Raw genomic sequence first — 24,893 nt, 5'->3', positions numbered from 1 at the left:
GTGTAATGGGAACAGGGAACCCTTGAGCGGGGCAAGTCATCGACACCGCGCTGGAGCTCGGCGTCGGCCTCACCACTTTTATGTCGGCATTCGTAAACTTTGGTTTCGCGCTGGACACGGGCTCTACATTGAGGAAACGTTAGACACTGTCACGCGTGTTCGATTTTACATGATACATTCTGAACGCTAGGACTGTGGGTATCCCGTGAAAGAACCAGAAGAAAGATCAAGTATCACAAAATCATACTTTTAAATACAAGAAGAGTAGAAAATATTCTCTAAAATGTTCAATTTATATTAAAAAAAATAGGTATAATGTTTTATATCTTGAAAACAGAAAAATTATTATAAGTTATATAATTATACGTGAGAAAATCAACATTTTTATTCTCTTTAAAACTTTGAGACACAAAAACGCGAAAGAGTATGTTATATTTTACCTGTTTATATTCCATATAATTCTTAATGTGTATTTTAAATATTCATTAATCCTAAGTAAAGACAGAAAATAATGATTATTAAATTTATACGCGGAAGGAAACCCGAGGACAGGCAGGAATTAAGCGGGATCTGAATGTAATTTGAATAACAAGGGCGCGATCAAGCCGGAAGGAAAAATCGATCGCTGCCCTTTAATGGCTCCACTTTCCCTCGTGTTTACTCAATCACTTATTCTGTACCGTAACAGCGCATCGACCAATATATATTGTACGTATTCAGACAATCTTTATCGATATATATATACCTGTAATTCGGTACCGGAAATGCTTGAGCTGGGCATGGTAAAGTTAGAGGTTGCTCGCATTGCACCGTGTACGTCGTGTAAGTTCGAGAATTTTCTGTCATTGGAAATTTTGGTTTCGTACTGGTAACCGGTTCTACAAAAGAAGAACCAGGCTTATAAATCTTCGGTGATCCGTTACGAATGATTATTATGAAGACGTAAATATTTAATATTTTTATCAGTTCGCTTAACATCCATAATTGCAATATCTAATAATAAAAGTAGACAAGGATGGACGAAATTATTTCTTCGGCAAAACTGACAATTTCTAAACAACATTTCTAAACATCCATTGCAACGTGATCGCATTTTAATACCTCTTAACGCCTAAGAAACCCTACACCGGGACAAGGTAACTCCATAACAATTGAATTCGCGCTGTATTGACTAGGTATATCCAGCTCAGCAACCGTCGTGGAAACACCGGGGGGATAATCCCCTGCCATGACGTGTCCTCGATGATTTCACCCATCAGCGGGCGCAATCAAAGACCACCCCGAGACAAATGGTGAGGATGGCTCTGACGAGTATGAAGTTAAATAGCAATTTACCTGAATGCTGGCACGGGAAACCCTTGAACGGGGCACAAGAGAGTCGCGATGGAGCCCAATATTGCATTCGGATTCGTCGATTTCACATCCAACGCCGTTAATTTCGGTTTCGAGCTCGACAACGGTTCTACGTATATAACCAGAAATACAAACGAGCGAATAACCGGAATTCGTTCGACCGCGTATAGGAAATCGATGATCCCCGCGCGCGCACTTTACAACCGCGCGAACTTACTTGAAGACTGGGACGGGATACGCCTGGGCGGGACATTGCAGTGTCACACCTTGGACTTCCGCGATCTCGAACGTGCGGCTCTTATCGACAGTGGAGAACTTGGGCTTTGCGAAGCCGACCGGTTCTACAAATCAAACTTCTAGTCAAATGCAAAGCCTCGATGCCATTGATACGTACATCGCACTGTTCCGTAAAACGAATCGAATTAAATTCAAAAAATTCGACAATTTTTTTCATCCCGGAAATGTTACATGATAAATTTATGATGTTAAGTATCAATTATAATGCATACGAGGTCGTTGCTAGTTAAAAATTCATTTAAAAAACTTCATTAAAACTTCTGCCGCAAACGAAATGAAAACTGAGATTAACCGCAAATCTCGTTTCACGCGCGAAAGAGATCGATACTGGGACAGAGTAGCCCATCCTCAGGGAGAAGAAGCCCTCAGACATTCTCCGTCGGTCCGATTCTCCTCTCTCTTTCTCTCCACGACAATAGCCGGAGATCGACCAATACATCAACCTACCTATACGTGGCGACCGGAAACGCCTGAGCCGGGCATAACAACGTAAAGCCCATGCCTTTTGTAACGCGTAGACCAACGTCGTTTACAGATGGAAACTGAGGCTTGGTGCTTGACGCGGGTTCTAAAAACAGAACGCTAGACAGTCCGACATGGTACAAAGCTGGCGGGCGCCAGGTTACTCGCTAACTATGCTGGAATAGGGTCTGCCCCCCTTTGCCAACAACGATAAACGATTCTGTGTTGGGCGAATGAGCGAGCAAACGAGAATTAACCTATTGTAGAGATATAGTAACGGCGTTTCTAAATTTTTCAATTACGAAGAATAAAAAAAAGTCTGAGACAAGTCAAATAAAATTACGTCAAGTAATTCAGTTAATTATACCTGACGAAGTAACACGTTGTCGGATGCCGAGAGAGGTGGGACGTAAAAGTGCATAAGTTTTAGATTTCTTAAATCCTTTCGAAAAATAGTGCGCCTACCTATAGAAAGGTACCGGAAATCCTTGAGCGGGACAAAGGAGGGTAACGCCTCTTTGCGAAGAAACGCTAAATCGCTGAAGATCACTCGAGCCGGACAATTGCGGGCGCGTGCTGGACGCCGGTTCTGGTAAAAAAGATTTTTTTTTTTTGCGGAAGAAAAAAGTGGTCTTTACCTGTACGATGGGACGGGGAACCCTTGAGCAGGACACAGTAACGTCATCGCGCCGTCTAGGTACACTTTGAATGTCTGCGAGTCCGCCAGCGACGGAAATTTCGGACGGGCGCTTGCGACTGGTTCTGGACGAAAGTTCGAAGATACCGAAGAAACATCGATGACATTTGCCTTCTTTTACTTATATTATCAAATTTACGCGAAATTGGAACATAATTGCTAACAAATCTCAACATGTATACGATAATAAATAATTTTGTAACTTGATATTTTCTTATTAATAAAATGTAAATGGTTCAGTAAAGTTTATTTGCAATTATTTTAAAGAGCATAAATTACTAGTTAAAATTTAGTAAAGAAAAATTTGATGCAATTATAATTTATAAAATAAATTACAAATAAATTACGTTTTAATGTTCCGCGTATGATAAAATCGATCGCCGAAAATTGATGCACATGTTGATTCGCACAGACATTGAAAGATCAAAAGAGAAGAGTGAGAAACACGGAAGGCGTGCATACATCGCGTCTATCCGTCCGCAATTTCCTTCCTCGTCTTTTACATTATTCCACACTGCCGACATGCACCAACCGGAATATGGCTGCTCTATAGTACGCACTCGCTTTCTTATGACATGGGGGGCTTTGTATACCTGAAAGCTGGAACGGGGAAGGCCTGTGCCGGACACATGAGAGTCAGCGGCTGATCGCAGTGAACTGTGTACGTACGCGAGTTCTCTGTCATCGGAAATTTCGGTTTTGTGCTGGCGACTGGCTCTACAAGAAAGCGAAAGAGAAAGCACGAGCGTATAGCGCGTAGCTATATAATCGCGACAATAATGCGACAACTTAAGCTAATCGAATTTTATTTCTTTTTGACAAATCATTATAAAATTGCTGAGACAGGGTATATTAATAGTTACGAGACAAAAAATATGTTATAATAAAAATATACTTTAATATACAATAATATATAAAAACAAATATTTGAAACAGAAAAGAAAAATTTCTGTAATAAAAGAAAAAATAAGCTCGTTAAATCTGTATTTTTAAAATATTTGCATTTTCACAAAATAATCAAATTTGATTGCACAGACACTCGTGTTCTTTCTATCGCTTCCCTCAAATACCTATTTTTTTCTACATTTTTTAAATCTAAATCTGCGGTATAACCTTGTCCCACCTATGCGACGGTACGGGAAACCCTTGAGCAGGACAAAGTAGAGTCAAAGAGTCTCTCTGGTTCGAGATAAATCCGCGCGAGTTGTCCATTGTCGGAAACTTTGGACGTACGCTCCCCACGGGTTCTACAAAAAGACCACGGGCGTGGAAGGAAACGTGTCAGAAACGCTGACAACATTACAATGATCCACTTATGTATGCCAGGGGACAGGGAACCCTTTGAACTCATTGAAGTGATACTCGAACCAGCTCGAAATTCATTACTTAACCAGATAGATACGTATATATATAATTCCTCGTCAAAATTCAATATTTTTTGAACATTGTGTCAGAAATTATCGTAAGAAATGCCTAATTTTCTAAAATTATCTAATTTACTTCACAAAAGTGTATGTAAAAGTTTATAAAACTGCAGGTATCGATTTTATATGTGCTATCGCATTGAAATCGCTGTTTCAATGATCAACCCTACCTATAAGACGGAAGCGGAAATCCTTGAGCGGGGCAAAAAAGTGGCAGGTTCCCGTTGGTCCTCGTCACGAATCCAATCAGGTTGATGATACTCGAAAGTTTCGGACGTGCGCTCGCTACGGGCTCTACCAGTCGCAGCCCGGGAGAGAGAGAGGAAGATAATTGTGAAGACGACAATGAGAGAAACGCGAAATATCTTCGCGAATTTCGACTTACTTTTGAAGCGGGACAGGGAACCCTTGAACGGGGCACAACAAAGTAACAGATCCACCTTTGATCATGCGAAACCCTCTGATGTCATCTATCGTCGGGAATTTCGGTTTCACGCTGCCGACTGGCTCTAAACATTATTGAACCGTACATACACAATATATATTGCGTTAATTGAGATACCGTTTATATGCAGGAAGACGGGGAACCCCTGAAGAGCTCGAACTAAATCTGCATCTTCCAAATTTTCGCGATAAAAATTTCGTGTAACCAATTTCTTTTTTTTTTTTTACGCTGCCCAACTCCCTGTACTTAAAGCTGCAAATGTAGGTTTTCTTTAACATTTAACTCTAAAAAGTATTATAAAAAGAGAATTTCTCTCTGATAATATTGTAATAAAATATAGTAAGATACATGAACAAGGAAAGAATATTAAAATGCGAAATTACTGAACTGTGCAGAAATAAAATTGTTAATACAGTCGTCAGAACTTTTCATTAGAATAACATTAATATTAAATTGAGGCCATATCGCTAATTACAGAACGGTTATGTATAAAGTGAGAGGACACCGTCGCAATGTCAGGTGTATGCTCGTCATTGCTAATTACCACCAGCAGCGGTTTCTCACTCGCTGCAGGTACGGAATATTTAATCGCAATTCCTTAATGGCGAACCAACGTGAGATTCCGCTTTAAGAGCGGCGCGACATCAAGGCGCATTCGATGATATAATGTAGGTACCTATATGACGGGACGGGGAAGCCCTGTGCGGGGCACAGGAGCGGCAGAGTTCCGTTCGTGGACGTGACGAGGCCGTTTATATTGCTGACGCTGGGGAACTTCGGACGCACGCTTCCCACAGGCTCTGCGACGGGCAACGAGATCCCGGGAAGAAGAGAGAAAGAGAGAGAGAAATACGTAACACAGCGCGACTTTCGCGCGTAGCGCGGACTTACTTGTACAGGGGGACAGGGAACCCCTGAGCGGGGCACATCAACGTGACCGAGCCGTCCTTCGTCGTGCGGAAGCTCCTGGAGTCGTCGATCGTCGGGAACTTGGGCCTCACGCTGCCGATCGGCTCTGATCATATCGTTTATAATTTTGGGGGGAGAGGGAACTTGCGCGCGTCCGCGCGACCGAACGGTCGTCCCGTGGGACTCGCGTTCGCTCGGCGGTGTGTCTCTACCTGTACAGGGGAACGGGGAACCCCTGTGCCGGGCACACCAGGGCCGGGGAGTCTCCGACGAGCGTCCGGAAACCGCGCACGTCGTCCGTCGACGGAATCTTTGGGCGCACACTGCCCACCGGCTCTAAAAAGCACGCCGTTTCTGTATTTTTTTTTTGCATTCTTCAAATTCGTCGCTTGTGTAATTCTGATGCGAAGCAAGAGTCGTCCTCTCTTGCGAAAAGACGGACGATAAATTGACTCAACGTCGCGATCGTATATGAATTTATGTGAGTGCCTTCAAGAATGATGACGCAAGATGTTTTAACTAGATCAATGAGAAGGAACGGGGAACCCCTGTGCACACATTACACATACACGATACAATGATTTGCTAAATGATATCTATACCTATAGTAGTAACCATAAAGTTCGGTATTGACTTAAGTTGAGACCCGTATCTGATTACAAAGACTCTTCCTGCTATTCCTCTAACCATTTTCAGATCAATGTCCATATATATTATTTAAATAAAACACCTGACTTTATGAGAAGAGACACCGTCTAATTTAAGTTTTAAAATCGAAATATATTTAAATATTTAGCTAACAAATAGATACTAATTATTTCCTGTCCTTTCCAATATAATACAATTTCCCTAAACAGATGCAACTAATAATTTGCACCTGCTATTTTTACTAATTCCCATTTTATTCCCTGTCATTTTGTAAATTATTGTCTGAGTTATAATTTAACAGATAAAGGGAAAATAATCCGTCATCATTGCCAACGTTTATCGTAACTGATACAAGCTGCTTTATGTTCATTTGACAGTCATAAATTAATCTGCCCGGGATCAAGAGTATCGTACCTATGAGACGGTACTGGAAATCCTTGAGCAGGGCACAGAAGCGGTATATTGCCTTCCAAGCCCACGGAAAGTCCATTTATGTTGTCCAACGTAGGAAACTTTGGTCGCACACTCCCGACGGGTTCTGCGTAACGAAAAGCTTGCAGTAGAGCCGTATACTTGCCAAGCCCCCTGCTCGTGTCGCCAATCATCCTTATTACGGCTACATTGTATCTTGCTCTAGTTAGTCCCTAGATTATTATTATTATATACTGCATCGCGTCAAAGTGACTCGACGGTATTGCTTATATGCACTATTGCGCCGTTCGTACGAACAAAGCGATTCGTTTATCGGTGTCATCCTGCCGATCAGTGTGGATACTCAACTGTACTACTACGCGCGGAACGAAAGCGATGGCGAAGCGAAAGTGGTTTCGCGTTCAATGTCGCCCATTGTGACACGGTGAATCCGTCAGAGTTATACCAAAGAGAGGATTTGTTGATTCCCGACTACTCGAATTACGCAATAAGGTATAAGCCATTGAGTCAAGTAGTGATACAAGTCGTGAATGAAAACAATGGGAAACATATTTCTATGTAGCAATTTGATGGATTATTTCGATTACACTGTTAAATCTATAGTGTCGAATTTAACATTATTTAATTCGCCACTGTTCCTACTTAATAAATAGTTATTTTTAAAATAACGGAGTTAAATAATTTAAAACTGTTCAAATTTAACTCTAATTTGGGTTAAATTTCATCGTTTTATTTAAAAATAACTATATTGTTTTAGTTAAAAATAACAATATGTTAAGTAGAAACAGTAGCGAATTAACTAGGGTTAAATTTGACACTATAAATTTAACAGTGTATAAAATTACATTTTTTTTCATAAAAATAAAAAGATGGAACTGGCACGATAGAAAAAAATTCTTTTCTGTGAAGATAGAAAAGAATTCTTTTCAAAATAAGAAAAATGTGATTAGTATTATTGTCGCGATTTAACTCGAATATCTCTGCTAATTTACTGCAGTAAAAGCGTACAAAGATACGATCGATTCCGCCTAAAATTCACAGCACAGAACGGAGCTCAGCTGCGTTGAGTGCCGCGTCTATTGAATTATGCGCATCAGCATCCACACGGTGTGAAGAGTTTCTCGGCTGAAAGAACATGTAAACTTACCACGCGAGAGCGAAGGACAGAGCCCGGAGATCGCGGAAGGCGCCGCAAAGCGTTACGAAAGAATTTCGCACAGGTCATATCTTTCCTTCTTTCTTTCTATCTTTCATTTGTCTTTGTTCTTTGGACAATTTCTCTCGAAACCGATCGTGTCAAGAGTCGAGTTTTGGGCGGGCGGTGGCGCGTGCCCGCAGGGGTACCCTGTCCCAGCATTCAGGTTCACCCGCGAGCTTGATCGCGCTGAAATGCCGGACATGCGTTTCGGCTTTTCTATAAACGAGAAGCTTTAATTGCGAAGGTAGAGTTCGTGATGTGTGTAAAAATGTCACACGGCTTCTTTTAATAGAGCTGACCTTAACTCGCGTTTTCGCGAAGGAAACCGAGAGCGAGAGAGTCGATCAAGCTCGTTGGCACAAACGATTGCACGTTCGAGACGTGACTATAAACCGAAGAGACAACTGATTTTCTCTGGGAAATACAAAAATATCTTGCACAATAAAAGTAATTTTGAAATTAACTTGGAAAATTACACACTATAATTGCTTAAAATGCCATTTTTGTATATATTTTTATGCATTACTCTTGTTATAGAAAATCAATTGCCTTTTTGATAATAGTTCCGGACCCAGACACCTCGCAATAAAATAGATAGCTTATAAAGACGGCATTAAAAAATTGACATTTCCAAATGTTAAATTGAGAGGGATATATAAACTGATCTGTTAGAAAGAGAGAGAATACTTTTACATTTGTTATAATATTAAATTTACATTTAATTCGGCTAATTTATTGTTAAATCGGTAGACAAAGGAATTATATTACGCAACAATAGTTTCATTAATTAGCTTCCAAAATTGTAATGTGCGTGTCTAGATAAATTAATCGCCTCAAATAACTGTATTGATCCGGAAAATTTAAAGTGTGAACTGTGGTATCCAGGCCCGAAACTAGAAATACGATTCTGATTTCTTTAGGAAAAAAAACATATGCGGAACGTTAAGTTTAATGAAGCTGTAATCCTCCGCTTACATCGAAGGACGATCGAAAAATGGTTTTTTTTTTTTAAAGAAAGCAATGTGCCGAATCAGAATCGTGATTTCCGATTACGAAAGAAACACTTTTGCATTTCGACTCACCAGTAATGACGAGACGTCCCTTCGTCGCGGATAGCCTAGTTTCGCCGGTGAGCCGGTGCTTCGTGCGACACTGGTAGGTCTTGTATCCGTCTTCCGGTCCGACGTCCCGGATGTGCAGTTCTCCGGACGGCAGCACCAAGTACTTTCCATCTAAACCCGTTCAGAATTGCACGCGTTAGTATATCATTGCACATTATAGCCTCGCTTACGTGACTCGTCGGGATAATCGATCGGCCGATTAATGCGTTATTTGATATCGCGTGCGACATCATTGCCAATTGATTCAGAGCTGCAGCGCACATTATTGATCAATTAATTAAGAGATTAATTACACGTATGTTATTGGTTATCAAGGGGAATCGGCGGGGGCGATTATCCCGACTGAATTGCACGATGCTCGAATGGCGGTAATATAAAATTACGAGGCTTCGAGCACAATGCCGTCTTACTAAATGCAGCATGCATGCGGTATATATATGTATATTGTTCGCAATATGAATTCACCGAACGCTGAATGAACACGGACCCTTCAATTTCCCGCTTCGACGGTTCGGCGAATTCTTTACGGAATCAAAGCACGTTCGCCAAACAACAGCAAAGGGAATCTCGCGCCCACGTCGTACGCGACTCATAGGAAAGACATTATGCGGAATCACGTCTTCATCTCTTTGCAAATGTAAATGTGTGGCGCGCAACATTCCCCTCGTTCCGTTGAAATATCCAGGAAATCTGTGTGTCTATTATAATAAACGTAAAGAGAACAAAAGGTGGCACATTAATCCTAATTACAAAATCTACAGCATTTATATTGATATTATAATAAATACATATGATAAATAAACCGTTTTGTAAAGATATTCTTATAAAATCTCCGATATAAATTGATTCTGTCAAATATCTACATGCAATGTCACTCGATGCCAGATTACCTTAACAAATGGAATATAACGAATTGTCTGTTAATCCATTTTGCACGTTAAAGTTAATCTCCATTGTGGTTGAAGCTATACGTTTCAACACCTCTAACGAATCTGATCGCTTTTGCGGCCGAATCTCATCGACAAACGAGACTTCCTGGATAGGCGAACTAGTTTCATGCGATCACACACAAGCCGATATCCACAGCCGTTTATAGTTACTACCACACAGAGAGGAGGGTACAGGTGAGAAGAGACGGACGGGCCGATCGAACGACCGGAAAAAAAATCGGTAGGAAAGGGGGAGGGGGGAGAGGTCTGGAACAGCGCGAGCAGCGGCAGTCAACGTCGTACAAATTTCCACGTAAAATCCCATATTGCACGGTACTTTTGAAACGAGGGGCATCAAAACAAGAGAGATCGCGTATATCTTGCATTTTGCACGCGGGTCATGGTACGATATCGATTTCGAGCTTGGTCGATAGAGCGGAGGCCGATGAAAACGATTTAAACGACCTGGATTGGTATTTTTTGTTATTTCGCAGCTATAAATATACACTTCGTGTTAGCGAAAAAGTTTATTCTCTTTTCCCGCCATTCTCTTTTTCCCTCCCACGTATGTCAAAATTTGTATATAAAGTCATCATCGTCACTGCGCACGGTATTTCGCCACTGTGATCTCGTGACTGAAGCCAACGCGTTTTTATTTGTCACGGAACGAGCGGAAGATAATTTTTGCTCGAATACGAAAGCGTTCGTCAAACGGAGTGTTATTACCGAACGATGGTCGGACGACTCATGAGAGAATCCTTGAGCTACATTGCCGCACGCTGATGGCTTACCGAGCATTGTATAATTCTGCGTTTACCGAACGCTTGAAATGCATCAGTCTCTTACAGAGCAAACAATGCAAAGAAAATGCATTAGTTTTTTAACTGAAATATAAAAGGTATATCGGAAAGAAGAAACAACGAAAAACCATAAGAAAAACTTGTCGAAGAATCTGCTCCTAATAACTGAATCTGAAATCTTCGCAGGATCAGCACAGATGTTATCTCATTTCACGAATCATAATTTCGAAACAACGAAATGATACAAAAGCACACAAATAGAACGTAATTCCCATTTGTTTTTTTTTTTCTCAATAAGCTTCCACATGATGCACCGATTTAGTAGTAGTAAATTGCGAGCATCGTAGAAACGGAAGATTCACGCGATATTCGAGCAGAATGGAGATGACATGAATATATTGCGCATCGTGTACCGTAATCGGCGCTAGGATATATATCAGTGGTCTCGTCTTCGATCCAAGAGTCAACCTCGACGAATTCGGCGACGAAGCTCGGTATGTGACACTTGATAATTGCGGCGTTCCCCCGAAGGACGTGTTCGTCCATCACGTTCACTGCATACCGCTGCCCGACAACTGCAACCAGACACCGGTTTCCGGCTTTACCATAAGGCGCACATCTACCACCTGACAGAACGTGTCATCGATCATTCGTCGATTAATTACGATTTCATACCACCGACGATTTCTTCAATTTGTACGTAAAACAATGAAAATAAGAAATTAACGTATTAATTTTATTATGATATATACAAGGCGTAGTGACTAATAATTAAATTCGAATACAGAAACATTTGTTCATTCCTTTCGGTTGTTAATCATTTTATAACTCATATAATTTAATAATTATTAATTATTAAATATTTATTTAATATTTATATGTTTGTATATGAGCTCATTCATCATCTTGTTTGTCTGCTTATATAAACGCAGTTTAATACGTAATTTCCTAGTAAATTTTAATCGAATTGATAAACCGTAAAAAGCTGCTTTCATTAAAGTGAGTATTTATAGTTGTTTTTTACCGAGAAACGTCAAACCAGAAGAGATTATGTACTTTTGTATTGGCGCGAAGACAAATTGTTAGTCGACAAAATAATGTATTATAAGCAAATGTATTTTGCATTTGAAAATTCGTACGGAATAATGAATTATGATATTATTGTAGAATTTATATCATAAATTTGTAAATATATTTTAATTGATAAGACGGCTTTAATTAATCACGAAAAAGCTTCAAAGTAGTATGTTTTGTAAATAAAATATCTAATTAATTATATATTGTACTTTATGTATAATAATTTTTTCGAAATGTATAATAAAAACAAGTACTTGGCGTACGAGCCAGGCATTATTCTCAAACTTGTATATATGTAATCATTATGACGGCTTTCAATGACTCGATAAGTTCCGCTCGGCGAGACATGCGTATCATAATCAGAAATCCTATTCACGTCACCGTCGCGTCTCTTTTCTTTGTGAATTAAAATAAACTCTACTGTCTACGGCAGCTGAAGAATATGTTCCTGTCAAAGAGAACGGGTCGTGCGACCGGTCTTCTTGAAATAGACGCGATCGATGTTCAACATTACGATTCGTTATACACGTTCAATAAGCAAGTGGCACGTCAATGCACATCGCAACGATATGAAAGATATCTAATCGTATTGCATGGCGCCTTGTACACCTGACGCACCGACTTAAACCAAACAAACACGATACGTGGTATCGTTAAGAGGAAAGGAGGAAATTGTAGAAAGCGCATGCAAGATGTTCGACTTCGATCGTTCGATCCAGTTCTCACGCGATCGCGGATCGGCGATCTGCGCAAATCTGTGCAAACAACAAAATAATGTGCGATATGCCAGTTCACAAGGGAGGACACCCATGTCTATTTCTACCAAGGTATATTAACTTTAATCCAGATTTAACTTACTTTGTATCTTTTTCTACTTTTAAGAATTAGAACAAGATAAAAAGTAAATAAAACCGTGACGAAAGTTAATCTACACTGGTAGAAATGAACACCAGTCGCGCAGCGTATCGTGCATCCCTTTCAGTTTTTTCTACTACCATATGACTGTGCGTCGGCGACGTAGCTGCCGCCGTTGGAATCGATCCATCCCACCACGTCCACGTGGTCGGCCACGAACGAGGGAACTTGACACTTGAAAATCGCCGCGTTGCCGCGTATCGCGAACTGATCGTAAACCTGAACCTCAAAGTACTGGGCGACCACTGCAAATGAAGCGAACAAAAACAAACGAGAGTTTGGCGTTTGTTCTAGGCTGGCGAGTGTCGCCGCGTGCGCTTTGATCGCGCCGATTAAAATTCCAATGAGTCTGCCTGTCTGCAAACTGGCTGTCGCCGCCGCTGCAGCCAGTTTCCGATTCGTGCTTCCCGTCGAGACCAGCAACGTCCGATGCACGTGCACGGACATCGATCCAGTTAATCCGAGTTATCTAATTGCAAATTAGCAAACCCCCGCGCGCGCACCCGTTCACTTAATTTCACACAGAAATATGTTTGTAAATGCTGCAGCATTAAAGAAGACCAATAAGCGGCTTATTTTACAAATATAGGCTTCAAATTGATATTTATAATATAACGTTTATCTCTCAATACCATTTCACAACTACAAACCGAGTTTTATGCCAATTATGCTAAGATTTATATCGTCCTAATTACTTTTATCTCACGAATTCAAGTAATGAACAAATTTAGTTTTATTTTTAAAATACGCAACATGCTTCAGAAAATAATATACATTTCCGCAATTAAAATTAAATATAGAAACGAGATCGTATGACTTCTCATATGAGAGTGTAATAAAATTTAACACATTAGCGTTAGTTCCCGTATAACTCCGCCTCATTAATTAATAGCGCAATATCTTCGAGCGTTGGCTACCACGGCAGTAAAGTAAATTCGATTACATCGCGCGTCGCCGCGAATAACCTCTCTCTCTCTCTCTCTCTCTCTCTCATCCTCTCTCTTCACTGAAAGTGGATCAAATCGTTTGGTCGCGCGCGGGCGTTAATTCGCTTCTCGACCCGATTAATCCGGCTTGTCCTAATCCGAGAATCACGTCGAACGAGACCACTGTCAGCCGCATACTCTGCCTCTATTCACTCTCGCCGAATGCTGAATCGAAAAGGGTGTCCCACATTTTTTGGGACAGAAACCCACATCCACTCCATCGACCATCAACCCGTCTTTCCATTCTATGAGAATTCGCGTTCTATCGAGCGACACATGTGCGAGACATGTGCACGAACGAACCGTCTCTACCCATCTGATTGTTGAGACAAACACATTGTAGGTATAATTTAATTTGCAAGATGCTTTATCTTTGAAAGATGGAGATCTTGAAATTTGAAGGATACAGAAAAAAATTATAAAAAGATAAATAGGATTTGTTTAGAAAAAAATAAAATTGCATCGCTCGATGATATGAGGATTTAGAAATAATATCGAGAGGTCTGTAAATATTATCTCGTTATTTCATTAATGTGCTGGTTTCGTGCAACCGACATAAGTACCCTTTTCTTGCTGGCTATTCGTGGTATACGTGGAACCATCCTCAGCCTGCCATTCAATCACATCTACGAAATCCCCCACAAAGCTGGGCACGAGGCACTTCAGGGTTGCCGTATTTCCGCGTAAGACGAACTCATCGATGACCCTCGTCTCGTAGAATTGTTGGACCACTGCAACGCGCGATTTCTCAGAACCGGTTGTGAAATACATCATATCAAATTTTTGTTTCACTTTGACGGACGCTACTCGAACTCGCTACTCGAACTCGCTACCGAAAGACGATTAAAAATGCTGCAGGGCCATCGTTTTTTTTTTGCCATTAAAATTGTTATCGCCTTCAGATTTATTTTATTAGCACTTCCATCTTCATATCTACTTTGCAGATGTTCGTTTCGCAACTTAAATACGCTCCCTAATGCGATTGTGCACGACTGCACTGGACTACAGCAGATCCGAAAGTAAAAGTCGGAACTTGTCACGAGCCGCGTGCTGCAACCGACAGTTGCCGGATTGCCTGGGAACGAATGTGAGAAGAAAGTGCGAGAGCTCGTTTGAGGGTGGGAAATGAGAATAACGGGGGAAATAAGAGAATGGAGAAGAAGCTGATCCCGCGACTTCAACGACGCACACCACGTTGACATCGACCCGGCGTCATACCGTACTCCTGTCCGGACGTGTAAATCGTCCCGTCGTCGGCCACCCATTGATCCACCTGGACGAACTCGGACACGAAGCTCGGTATTTTGCATTTCATGATCGCGCTGTTAGCCCGGATCACGTACTCGTTCTCGGCCTCGGTAACGTAGAACTGCGAAACCACTGCCGGCAATATGTTAACTCTTTGAGACACACGGTGAAAAATAAATCGTTTCTTCCAAAGTTTAACAATTTAATATTCTGGGTTATATAACGATCAACGATTTATATCACTTTACATATATGGTATGAGATAAATCGCAATCACTAGAATAAAAATTGTTAATATTTTTTATCATTTTTTAACAAGTAATACCTTATGTTATGTGTCACAAAACACCTTTTTATATAAATCTTTTTATATAAATTTCTTATAAAAATGTGTACTTCAAAGAGTTAAACAGGCGGAAAATAAGATACGTTTTCTGCATAAAGTTGTAAGGGGAAAAAAATGAATACTTCGGTTAGCGGACAAAGTTAGTAAACAAGCGTAAATAAGCGACGGATACTTTCCACAGCAATTTGTATAGAATTAGGTTGTAAGGTTGCAAAAAATTCAAGTAAAATTCAATAAAATTGTAATGATTAATTGACTTTACTGAAAATAAAAAATAATTGTAAATTTAGTATTTTTATTTTAAAATTATTTTTTAAATCAAGAAACAAGTTAAAATTACTGTGAGTCCTATATTCTAAATCCTTGAATTATTTATTTCCGATATATTTTTCTATTAGAAACATCCTAATTCATATACAACTTTTCGGTAGAATGCTCAAAATAATTGAGAAGCGCCCAATGGGATCTGTAGTACCCTGCGCAACCGTAAGATCCGCCGGCAGATAGACCTCTCCATCTTCGCGAATCCACGCCTCGACAGTAACGAATTCAGCGATGTAACTGGGGATGCTGCATTTTAATATCGCGCTGTTTCCCCTTATAACGTATTCGGTCAAGATCTCCGGATTGTAAGGTTGAGTGACGACTATGCGGGGGGGAAACATTGAAACAACGCATGTTCAATTAAATCAATAAGAAAGGTCGCATCGTTTAAAGATAGCCCCCCCCCCCTTTGTGTGCGGAACGAAGTACGTTCACTATTCTTAGCTTTCATATTATTTGTAGACGGAAAATTTATTTCGTTTTCTGCGAGAAAGAAGATATAATTAGATGTTTGTAAACAAGAAAAATCAAGCTTTTTAGAGACAATGCGAAATAAATCAGGAATAATGTTTTTATAAAAGAGCAATGGAGATGATAGTATAGAAGTTATTTGGAATCTTTCTGTACCGTGATGCCCCATGAATACTTTTGTATCTATAAAATAGCGAGGCAAGAGCCATGAGAATTACAATCGCAAATCAAATTCCAAGAGAGGATCGCATCTGTTCTCTCGCACTTGGCACTATCTTTAATGTCAAAGTATGCTTACTGGACTCTGACATTGCGCCATCCATCGCGCTGAAACGGGAAATTTATTCGAGAACTTTTTCTCGCGCAACTTCCCGTACTGTATATATATATATCCATGGTGCTTGTCCGTAGACACGACGTCGGCTTATTTTCTTAGGCCTATCATAATTCGCGGCGTGAGAGCCAACCGGATGGTTCATTAACTCTCACGTAATGTATGTACGTGCTGCCGCCGCCGTTCAGCCGTCCCGTCCAGATCGGACCGCGTGGCTGGCGGAAACGAATCGTTACCACGTGCCACTTTGAACTTTGACAAAGTTGGGCGAGGGGACAGGGTGTCTGGGTGAGTAGCACGGAGACAGGGGTGATACGACCGGAAAGAGAATTTCCTCGCTCTGCGTACTCATCGTGTGTACTTATCGGCTGACGTGCTCAACAGCGGTCATCATACAAATTGTGCAAACGCTTGCACATATAAATTAATCAAGATGTATCAAAGTAATCTAACATGTGACATATAACCAGAAAGAATATTCAAAATATCATAGGTATGTATAATACGTTGTTAATGTCTTCTAAATGAATAAAAATAATTTATCTTGCCTCGAGTAAATATACATTTTTACAAAAACATGTAAAGATTGAATGAAAATCGTAAAAAAATCTATCTTACAAAAATATTTCTTTTTATCAAAAATTGACAAATAAAAACGGGCAAATGAGAGTCCTTCGCAGTTATTGAGGCGCAAATTATCTCTTTAATAGTATAATGAGGTCTACGTATAAATTTTTAATACAAAGATTCCAAACGACTACTCTTCGAGTCATCATCAGTGTGTCTTCATAAAAAAATATTTCACGAGATCTCAATGCGGAAGTCACTTAAAGTATGCATAAATCCAAGTGTATATTCCACGTTGGTCACAATGCTATGTGGTGTATATAAAGAATAAAGCTCGCAAGAAGTCGTAAAATATAGTAACATGAAATGTGGATCATTGTCGTGGTCGATACTAGTTAATTAAAATACATCATTCAAAAAGAAAATCACGTAAGTAAATCTCTTCCGTTCACACGACGTTATTCCTTCAGCCGTCAGACTTAAAAAAAGAAGTCGAAGAGGAGTCGAAACGTTTGAAAATCTTTGTATTAAAAATTTGTACGTAGATCTTATTATATTATTAAAGAGATAATTTGCGCCTCAATAACTGCGCTCGACTCTCATTTGCCCGTTTTTGTTTGTCAATTTTTTAAGATTAAGAATCCGTGTTAGATTTTATTTTCTTTTTATCGACGAAGATCATAATGTCACGATCATAGCAAACATTCTAGAAGTCATTTCCTCTTTTTTCTTCAGAGATCTAAACAATCGCATGAGTTCTCCACTTCATACATTGGCTTTAGCCATGATAAATATCATCGTTATATTGTTAAAAATAACTATCAGTTTTCTTCAACTGAATGAATGAAAGAGGCACAAAGAAATAGAGGAGTGTATTTGTCTCCCCGGCGTATCGTCCCGATCAGGATGCTCCAGAAGGAATGAGTAAAAGAATAAGTGCGCTGAATAAATAGGAGCACGCATGTACGTTACATGTGTTATACCGTAATCAGTGGACGGTCTGAAGGTCGAGCCGTCGCTTCCTACCCACGATTCGACCGACACAAATTCGGCAACGAAGCTCGGTATGGTGCATTTTAAAATAGCCGCATTTCCACGTATTACGTATTCCGACACAACTTCCGCCTCGTAATACTGAGTCACGACTGCGAAAAGATAATGGCGTGTTATAATGGCGCATTGTTGTGTTGCTGCATCGCGCGCTTCCGAATATATCGCGTTGCAATGGCTGCGTGCCTAATCGAGAAGAAACAATTTCCTCGGCTCACAGGACGCCGCATAACATTTCTTTAATTATTATTATAACGCCACAAGGCGTTGTCTGCACACGTCACCGCAGACAATGCCTGATCGTAACGTTGAGATTCAATCGTATATAGAAACGGAACACATTTCTCTGGAGAAAATTAGGTGATTACAATCAAAGAGATTGCAACATTGGAGCAGCCGCGCTAACATTCCAGCTAACATTATACAATTTGATCCTCAATCATGTAATTACGGAAACTGGTTCTTAGTGTAGTAAGTAGAAGTCTCGCGCGCGGATTCAGCCTACCCAAGAAATTGCGTCGGTTACACAATCTGATGTAAAATCAAGCACACTCCCATACTCATGTAAGACCATTCCAGCCATTTAAATACGAGGTAGCAAGTACGCGGTTTCGAATGTACGTTTCGAAAAGGCCGTGTTGCGTTTAGATTTTTACTTCGATTAACTTGAACGAAACATCAGCGAGAATCGCAAACGAGGATAAATATATCGCGCCCTCCCGCACGCGCGGCATCGACTCGACGACGTTGACCAGTTTATCACTTTCGCTGCCCACGCGAGTTCCCGGACTACTCGAATTTCCTAAGAGTTTCGAATTCTACCGCTGTCCTGATCCGGATCGAAAGAGTTCCCCTGGTCGTCCTGCCAGCCAATGACCTGAACGAACTCCGCGACGAAGCTCGGTATACTGCACTTGAGTATGGCCGCGTTGCCGCGTATTACGTACTCGTTGTTGACCTCGGACTGATAATACTGATGCACCACTGCAATAAACGAGCGAAATAATCTGCGCGAGCCAGACTTTTTTTTTATCAAACATTAACGGCGTCCACTCATGCCGTTTTTATTTTCACAACGACTGGAAATACGTTTAACGGAATATCATGTATTATATTCGCGTCAAGAGTTGCTCGGCTTATGTATTATCTCTTTACAGTGCGAGATTGTTTATACTCATGAAAGATTTTTTTGTAAATACATGGAGAAATTAATTTTTTACTGAAAACCGACTGAAATGTCGACGACGTTGACGGCAGCATTTGGGCGATACATTTCGCCATTGCTCCGCGAGCAGAATTATTTGCGTTATCGCATCTTATGTCGACAGTTGCCAACGAGCAGATATCGTGAGTGCATCACACGATCGATTGACTTTCCAGTCTGATGCATGCGTATGCACGCTGGACGCGTTTACACGATGTTGATACAATGTTTTCAAAAAAGTTTTAAACAAAACCATGAAATTTCTTTCGCTCTTACGTAAAATTGAATGAAATTATGTAAAATCATATTTAATATTTAATTGAAATATTTAATTATGAGAACAATTATTTCGTAATTAACATACTAACTGCTTTCGCATTTTTATACTAGATAAATGATGCAGTAATAACAAGATTATACTATATAATATTGCAGGTAAAAATTAATTTAAAATACTATAAAAATGCATTTATTATTTCTTCTGTCATTATCAATTATAGCGTTGCTATTATTAGATTTTAAAACAGAGAAAAGGGAACAGACTAAAAATAAATATTATTAAACGAACTGACACATTTAAAATACACAAATGGCGCGTCAGAGGCAGAATACCTTGTGGTTTAATAGAAAAATGAGAGAGACAGCTATCAACGGTCAAATATCCGATCGTTTCGGCTAGATACGATCGAATTGAATATAACGTTAACGAATGTGACGATGCACGCACATATGTATGTATATGTACAGACGTGCTGGCCGCGGAAAGTGAACGACCCATATACTTTCGCGTTTGCACCGCTCCAAATTGATTTGCATTTTGCTACCGTGGCAATTGAGATCAATATACGAGAAGTGACCGAGTCGCACGGATGGTGTCAGTCACTCAACCGAACGACACGGTGCATTTGTGCCCCCGAACTGGGAATATATGACCGGGCATTAACGACATTATTTCTTAATTGTCTCTGTGCGAGGGGACATAACTGAATTCGGAAATTGCGTCGGTAAAATTTCGGCGAGACTCAGAATGGAAAATCTAACAGGAAAATTAAATGTATCTATCTTTTAAAATTTTTTTTTTCTATACGTAACGGCTAAGTCACAAATGCAAATTTTATTTTTATGAAACTTTAGACCTTCTGAATAATTATAAAATATACGGTTTTCAAATTTATGAATCGATATGGATCATTGCACGTCAAAGATGCGACGACGAAATTTTCTGCTCGCAAGGAGGTAAGGAGAAATCGGTTAGTCCACTGATCAAATCCTGATTCTGTTTGTACCAAAATCATCGCCGGGCACGAATTCCTCTCCCTGATCCGTGTGCCAGGATAGGACTTTGACGAAATCGGCGACGAAAGAAGGAACGACACACTTCAAAATGGCACTGTTCCCACGGATCGCGTATTCTTTATTGACGTCGGTGTCGTAATACTGCGCCACCACTATAATTTCGTGCACACAAAATAACGTTCACAATGCGTCAGAAATTATTTTGCTCCAGCCTCAACAGCTCCAAGAATTTTACAAATATTCTTTTTTTGTGAATGCAAATTCTTCAAAATTAATTTTCTACAATTAATATAATAATGTTATACAAAATTAATCATTATTTCTAAAATTTCTAACTTCTAAATTATATAATATTTTTAATAATCAATAATAATTTTCAATCAAGTATTATTACATATTTGTGTAACGATTTTTTTTTAATATGTAAATTTTTAAATATAACTATTCTTTACAGATTTTTAAAAATCTGGTTATATTTAACCGGTAAGAGATAAGGCTGCAATTGGAAACTGTGCTGCGGTCGATAAAGCGCAGTGACGTCAGTTTTAATGACATCACTGTGTGATTCAGAAATGCATTCAGTTTTGCTAAAATGCAATGGTACGATGACATCATGTAAAAATAGGATTACATCGATGTAAATAGTAATTTCCTGATTACTTGAGAGCAGATTGAGATTGGAGAACGAATCGAATGTAAAAGTTCGCATAAACGGCGGCGGCAGAGATTGCAAAGTATGTAAAAGAGCAATATCTCGGACTACTATTGCCATCCGATTGACACCGATGTCTTTTACCGTGTTGGAGTTTTTCCAAAGGAAAAACGTCGAATAAAATGTAGAAGAAATAGAGCACAAAATCGCGTGCTTTTTAGCCAGCTGGAAAGAAGATTCTTTAAATTTTCTAATGTTTAGCCATCTTATATTCTATCTAAAAATATAATTTTAACTTTAAAAGTATTACATTTACTCACAAAATTAATTAAGATTTCTTAATTAAAAAGTTTTAATGTTTAATAAGTAAAAACAGTTTTTATTTCATTATACAGAATGTTCCCAAAACTGTCGACCTTAATTTTAACATTTTTTTAATCGAACTGAAATAATTAAAGTTAAAAAGTCAAACTGTTTTTACACTTACTTCTTTACAATATTAATAAATGGCACACACATTTATTTTAATATTAAATAGACAATTAAATTTGTGACAAAAATCAATTTTAAATTCGAATTAATTTAAGATTAAATTTAAAGGTACTCTTTATTTCTGAAACATCCTGTATAAGGTACTATAGATGGCTAAACGATAAATGCTTAATGGCTAAATGTAAAGATTGACACTTACCGGCTCTCACGTTGACATCACGGCTGTGTACTGAGCCTGCAGGGGAACGTGCCAAACAGCTGTAGACCTGAGCGTGAACTTCCTGACGGTAATCTTCGGCGCGGAAAGGAGGGAACACCAAATTTCCGTTTGGCAGAACCTGCGAAGGGCCAATAACCGTAGAATGTAGTAACTAAATTAGTACGTAATAACGCACGCAGCAAGCTTGGAAATAATTAAAGCGTCCTTCACGATCGCGTGAATGAATGTGTGGGATGGCATACATGGGCGTTTAATAATTCCATTCACATATTACAGATCGGTATTTGATATTGAAATGACTGATAATTGACGGTTATTTAGATGAATAGTTCATCGTCCTACGCATGGAAGAATTAATGAAACTTATTTTCAATCCTGTTCTTTTTATTAAAAATTCGTTTTAATGACGTTTAATAGAATAGAAAGTTTAACGGGCTACGCGCGCATCTATTTTAAAGCAGTTTGATAGAATCAATCGTGAATCTCTCTTGATATCATTTCGATTCTTATTTAATTGTAAAATTTTAATAAAGGGAACAGATAAAAACTTGTGACACAATACCTGTCTCAAGCCGGGAACGTCTCCTACAGCAGTTCCATCAGAGCGGACCCAGATGATATCCGGTTGTGGGTTTCCTCTTGCCTGGCATTCAACGACGGCTCCAGTTCCGTTTGAGAAATCAATCCGGTTTGGGGGTTCCTTGACAAACACCGGTCCCATAGATGCATCTTCAGCCGCGACAACTGCAAACAGAATGCAAAAGTTTCCATGATCATGCACGAGCGCTTATATTGGTACAGTTTATTTTGAAAGTGAATTTTGAAACTAAATTTCAGTATCAAAATTAACAACATTCCTTAGAATATATAAAATACACTATTTTATAATATTAAAATAGCATATTATATATAAAATAGTATATAAAATAATATACTATTATATATAAAATAGTATATAAAATAATATACTATTTTAATATTATAAAATAGTGTATTTTATATATCGTCTGTTCTAAAAGTAATGAGACTATTTTTGGGGGCCTAATCAGAATTGTCGGGGAGTGGATCCATTGGACAGGGTCTTTGATGCGGGACGTCGGGTATACCATCTGACTCTTCTTAGTTCCTCCGAGCCTTTCTAGCAATTGATATCATTAGCAAAGTACGTTGTAATTTTTGTGTCTTAATTGTCACGGGAAAATTCAGCACAGACTTTGTAGTAGCAGCGTTACGCGATCTAATTCTGAAGACAAAGCAGCATTTCAATGAGCTGTTCTTAACATCTCCAACGTTTCGGAAACAGATTTTCTCAGTTTCACGCCGAATTTGATCGCTGCTTGAGACTGCTAAATTTTCGACCGTGACAAGACATAAAAAATATAACGTACTTTACTGACGGTATCAACTGCCAGAAAGGCTCGGTGGCAACTGAGAAGGATCAGACTGTACTTATACCTGACATCCCGCATCAAAGGCCCAATGAATTCACACTTCGACCATTCTGATTGGGATGCCAAAAATAGTCTTCATTACTTTTGGGACCATGTATATTCTTAACATTATTTTAAAATACACTTTTATAATATTAAATTTTAAATAATATTAAAATACACTTTTATAATATTTTATAATATTAAAATAGTATATTATAAATATACTATTTTATAATATTAAAATAGTATATTATAAATATACTATTTTATTATAAAATAGTGTATTTTATATATTCTAACGTAAGAAATGTTGTTAATTTTGATTCTGAAATTTAGTTTATTATAAAATAATATACTATTTACAAGACACACTCCAAATCCAAGTGTGTAAATCTGTAGTCACTTTTTACGCATTTATACGCGTGTTATATTTTTACACATTTTATCTGTGTTTTACACAGTTAAATGCATATTTTTACACGCTTAATTTTACAATAATATGTGTAAGAGTGTAAAAAATATGCATTTAATTAATTTTTATGTGTAAAACACATAAAATGTGTAAAAATTTAAACATACACACTTGGATTTGCAGTGCAAGTAGTTAATTTTTTCCAAATCTTTTTTTTTTGAAACTGTAAACGACATGCCACGACTTCAGTCTTCAAGCGATATCTTTGTAAACAATAATAACTGAGCTATACTTATTTTTGTACGATAACTGCAGCGGAGTTTTTGCTACGAAAGAGGAATGTTTCGCGGACAGAACGAAATGTATAAGGGACACTTAACTAGCTTGTGGGAACATTAGCACGAAGCCAATTAATTTAAAGTGCCACGAGACCAATGCGACGAGACCTTTGTCTCGTGTCTTCGGGTTTCGCTTATCATTCGTTTCAACCAGGATACGCGACACCCACATTCAATTGGCACGTTGCCAATTGCAGCAAACAACAGGTTGTCGGGGTCTGTTATTGAATAATATGCGATCAACGTCACGTGACCATAAGGGAGACGGCAATGCGTGATTCCTTTTCCGTCGAGAGCGTGCGCTCTTCGTCTATATCGGTACCAAATCGGTAGCGACAAGCTATTTCCATCGATGGCAACTTACACGTGTACCGTTGACTGAAAATTTATTATAAATACATAAATATAGCGCATTCCATATTTCATAAAAGGCTATAAAGAATCATCCTCTTTGAAATATTATAAATCAAAAACAGTTTCCGGACGATTTTTTTTTAATATACGATGTACCAAGCGATTGTGCACATAACTGATTATAATTTTACAACTTGGGGCTCGACAACAGAGAAGATCTATTTCGAGATTTTTATTTATTCTTCTGTGAAACCGCAATTCTTTTTTACAGCGGCATAAATTTAAAATGCGCATTGTATAGCGATCCAAACAATTGCTGCAAGGGGGCCGTCCAAAGTTTATGCAGGAGTCTACCGTGCTACACACTTTTCCTCACACGTAGTAGCCACCTACTGATTCACCTACGACGACGATCGCGGCGAAGCGAGAGCGTGTACAAACACAGTGCAGTATAAAATC

General features: G+C 39.0%; 1 protein-coding gene across 2 annotated transcripts in view; it reads right to left on the bottom strand.

The window, feature by feature from the left end:
• Positions 1–156: 156 nt before the first annotated feature.
• The window catches only part of LOC105451848 (Down syndrome cell adhesion molecule-like protein Dscam2), a 30,856-nt gene continuing 6,119 nt past the window's right edge, over positions 157–24,893 (bottom strand). Inside the window, exons 3-7 of one of the 2 annotated variants that reach the window (XM_011692543.1) lie at positions 22,460–22,641; positions 21,877–22,015; positions 11,129–11,290; positions 8,948–9,097; positions 157–878 (exon numbers count right to left, since the gene is read on the bottom strand). In XM_011692543.1, the coding sequence (XP_011690845.1) occupies positions 670–878; positions 8,948–9,097; positions 11,129–11,290; positions 21,877–22,015; positions 22,460–22,641 (842 nt within the window). In that variant the 3' untranslated portion in view covers positions 157–669. Of the gene's footprint in view, positions 879–8,947; positions 9,098–11,128; positions 11,291–20,523; positions 20,686–21,876; positions 22,016–22,459; positions 22,642–24,893 lie in introns of both variants that reach the window. The other variant, XM_011692542.1, reaches the window with a different exon arrangement.

Source organism: Wasmannia auropunctata, unplaced genomic scaffold (genome assembly GCF_000956235.1).
Source record: "Wasmannia auropunctata unplaced genomic scaffold, wasmannia.A_1.0 LD336043.1, whole genome shotgun sequence".
Taxonomy (NCBI): Eukaryota; Metazoa; Arthropoda; class Insecta; order Hymenoptera; family Formicidae; genus Wasmannia; species Wasmannia auropunctata.
This window is presented reverse-complemented; position numbering and strand designations above follow the sequence as displayed.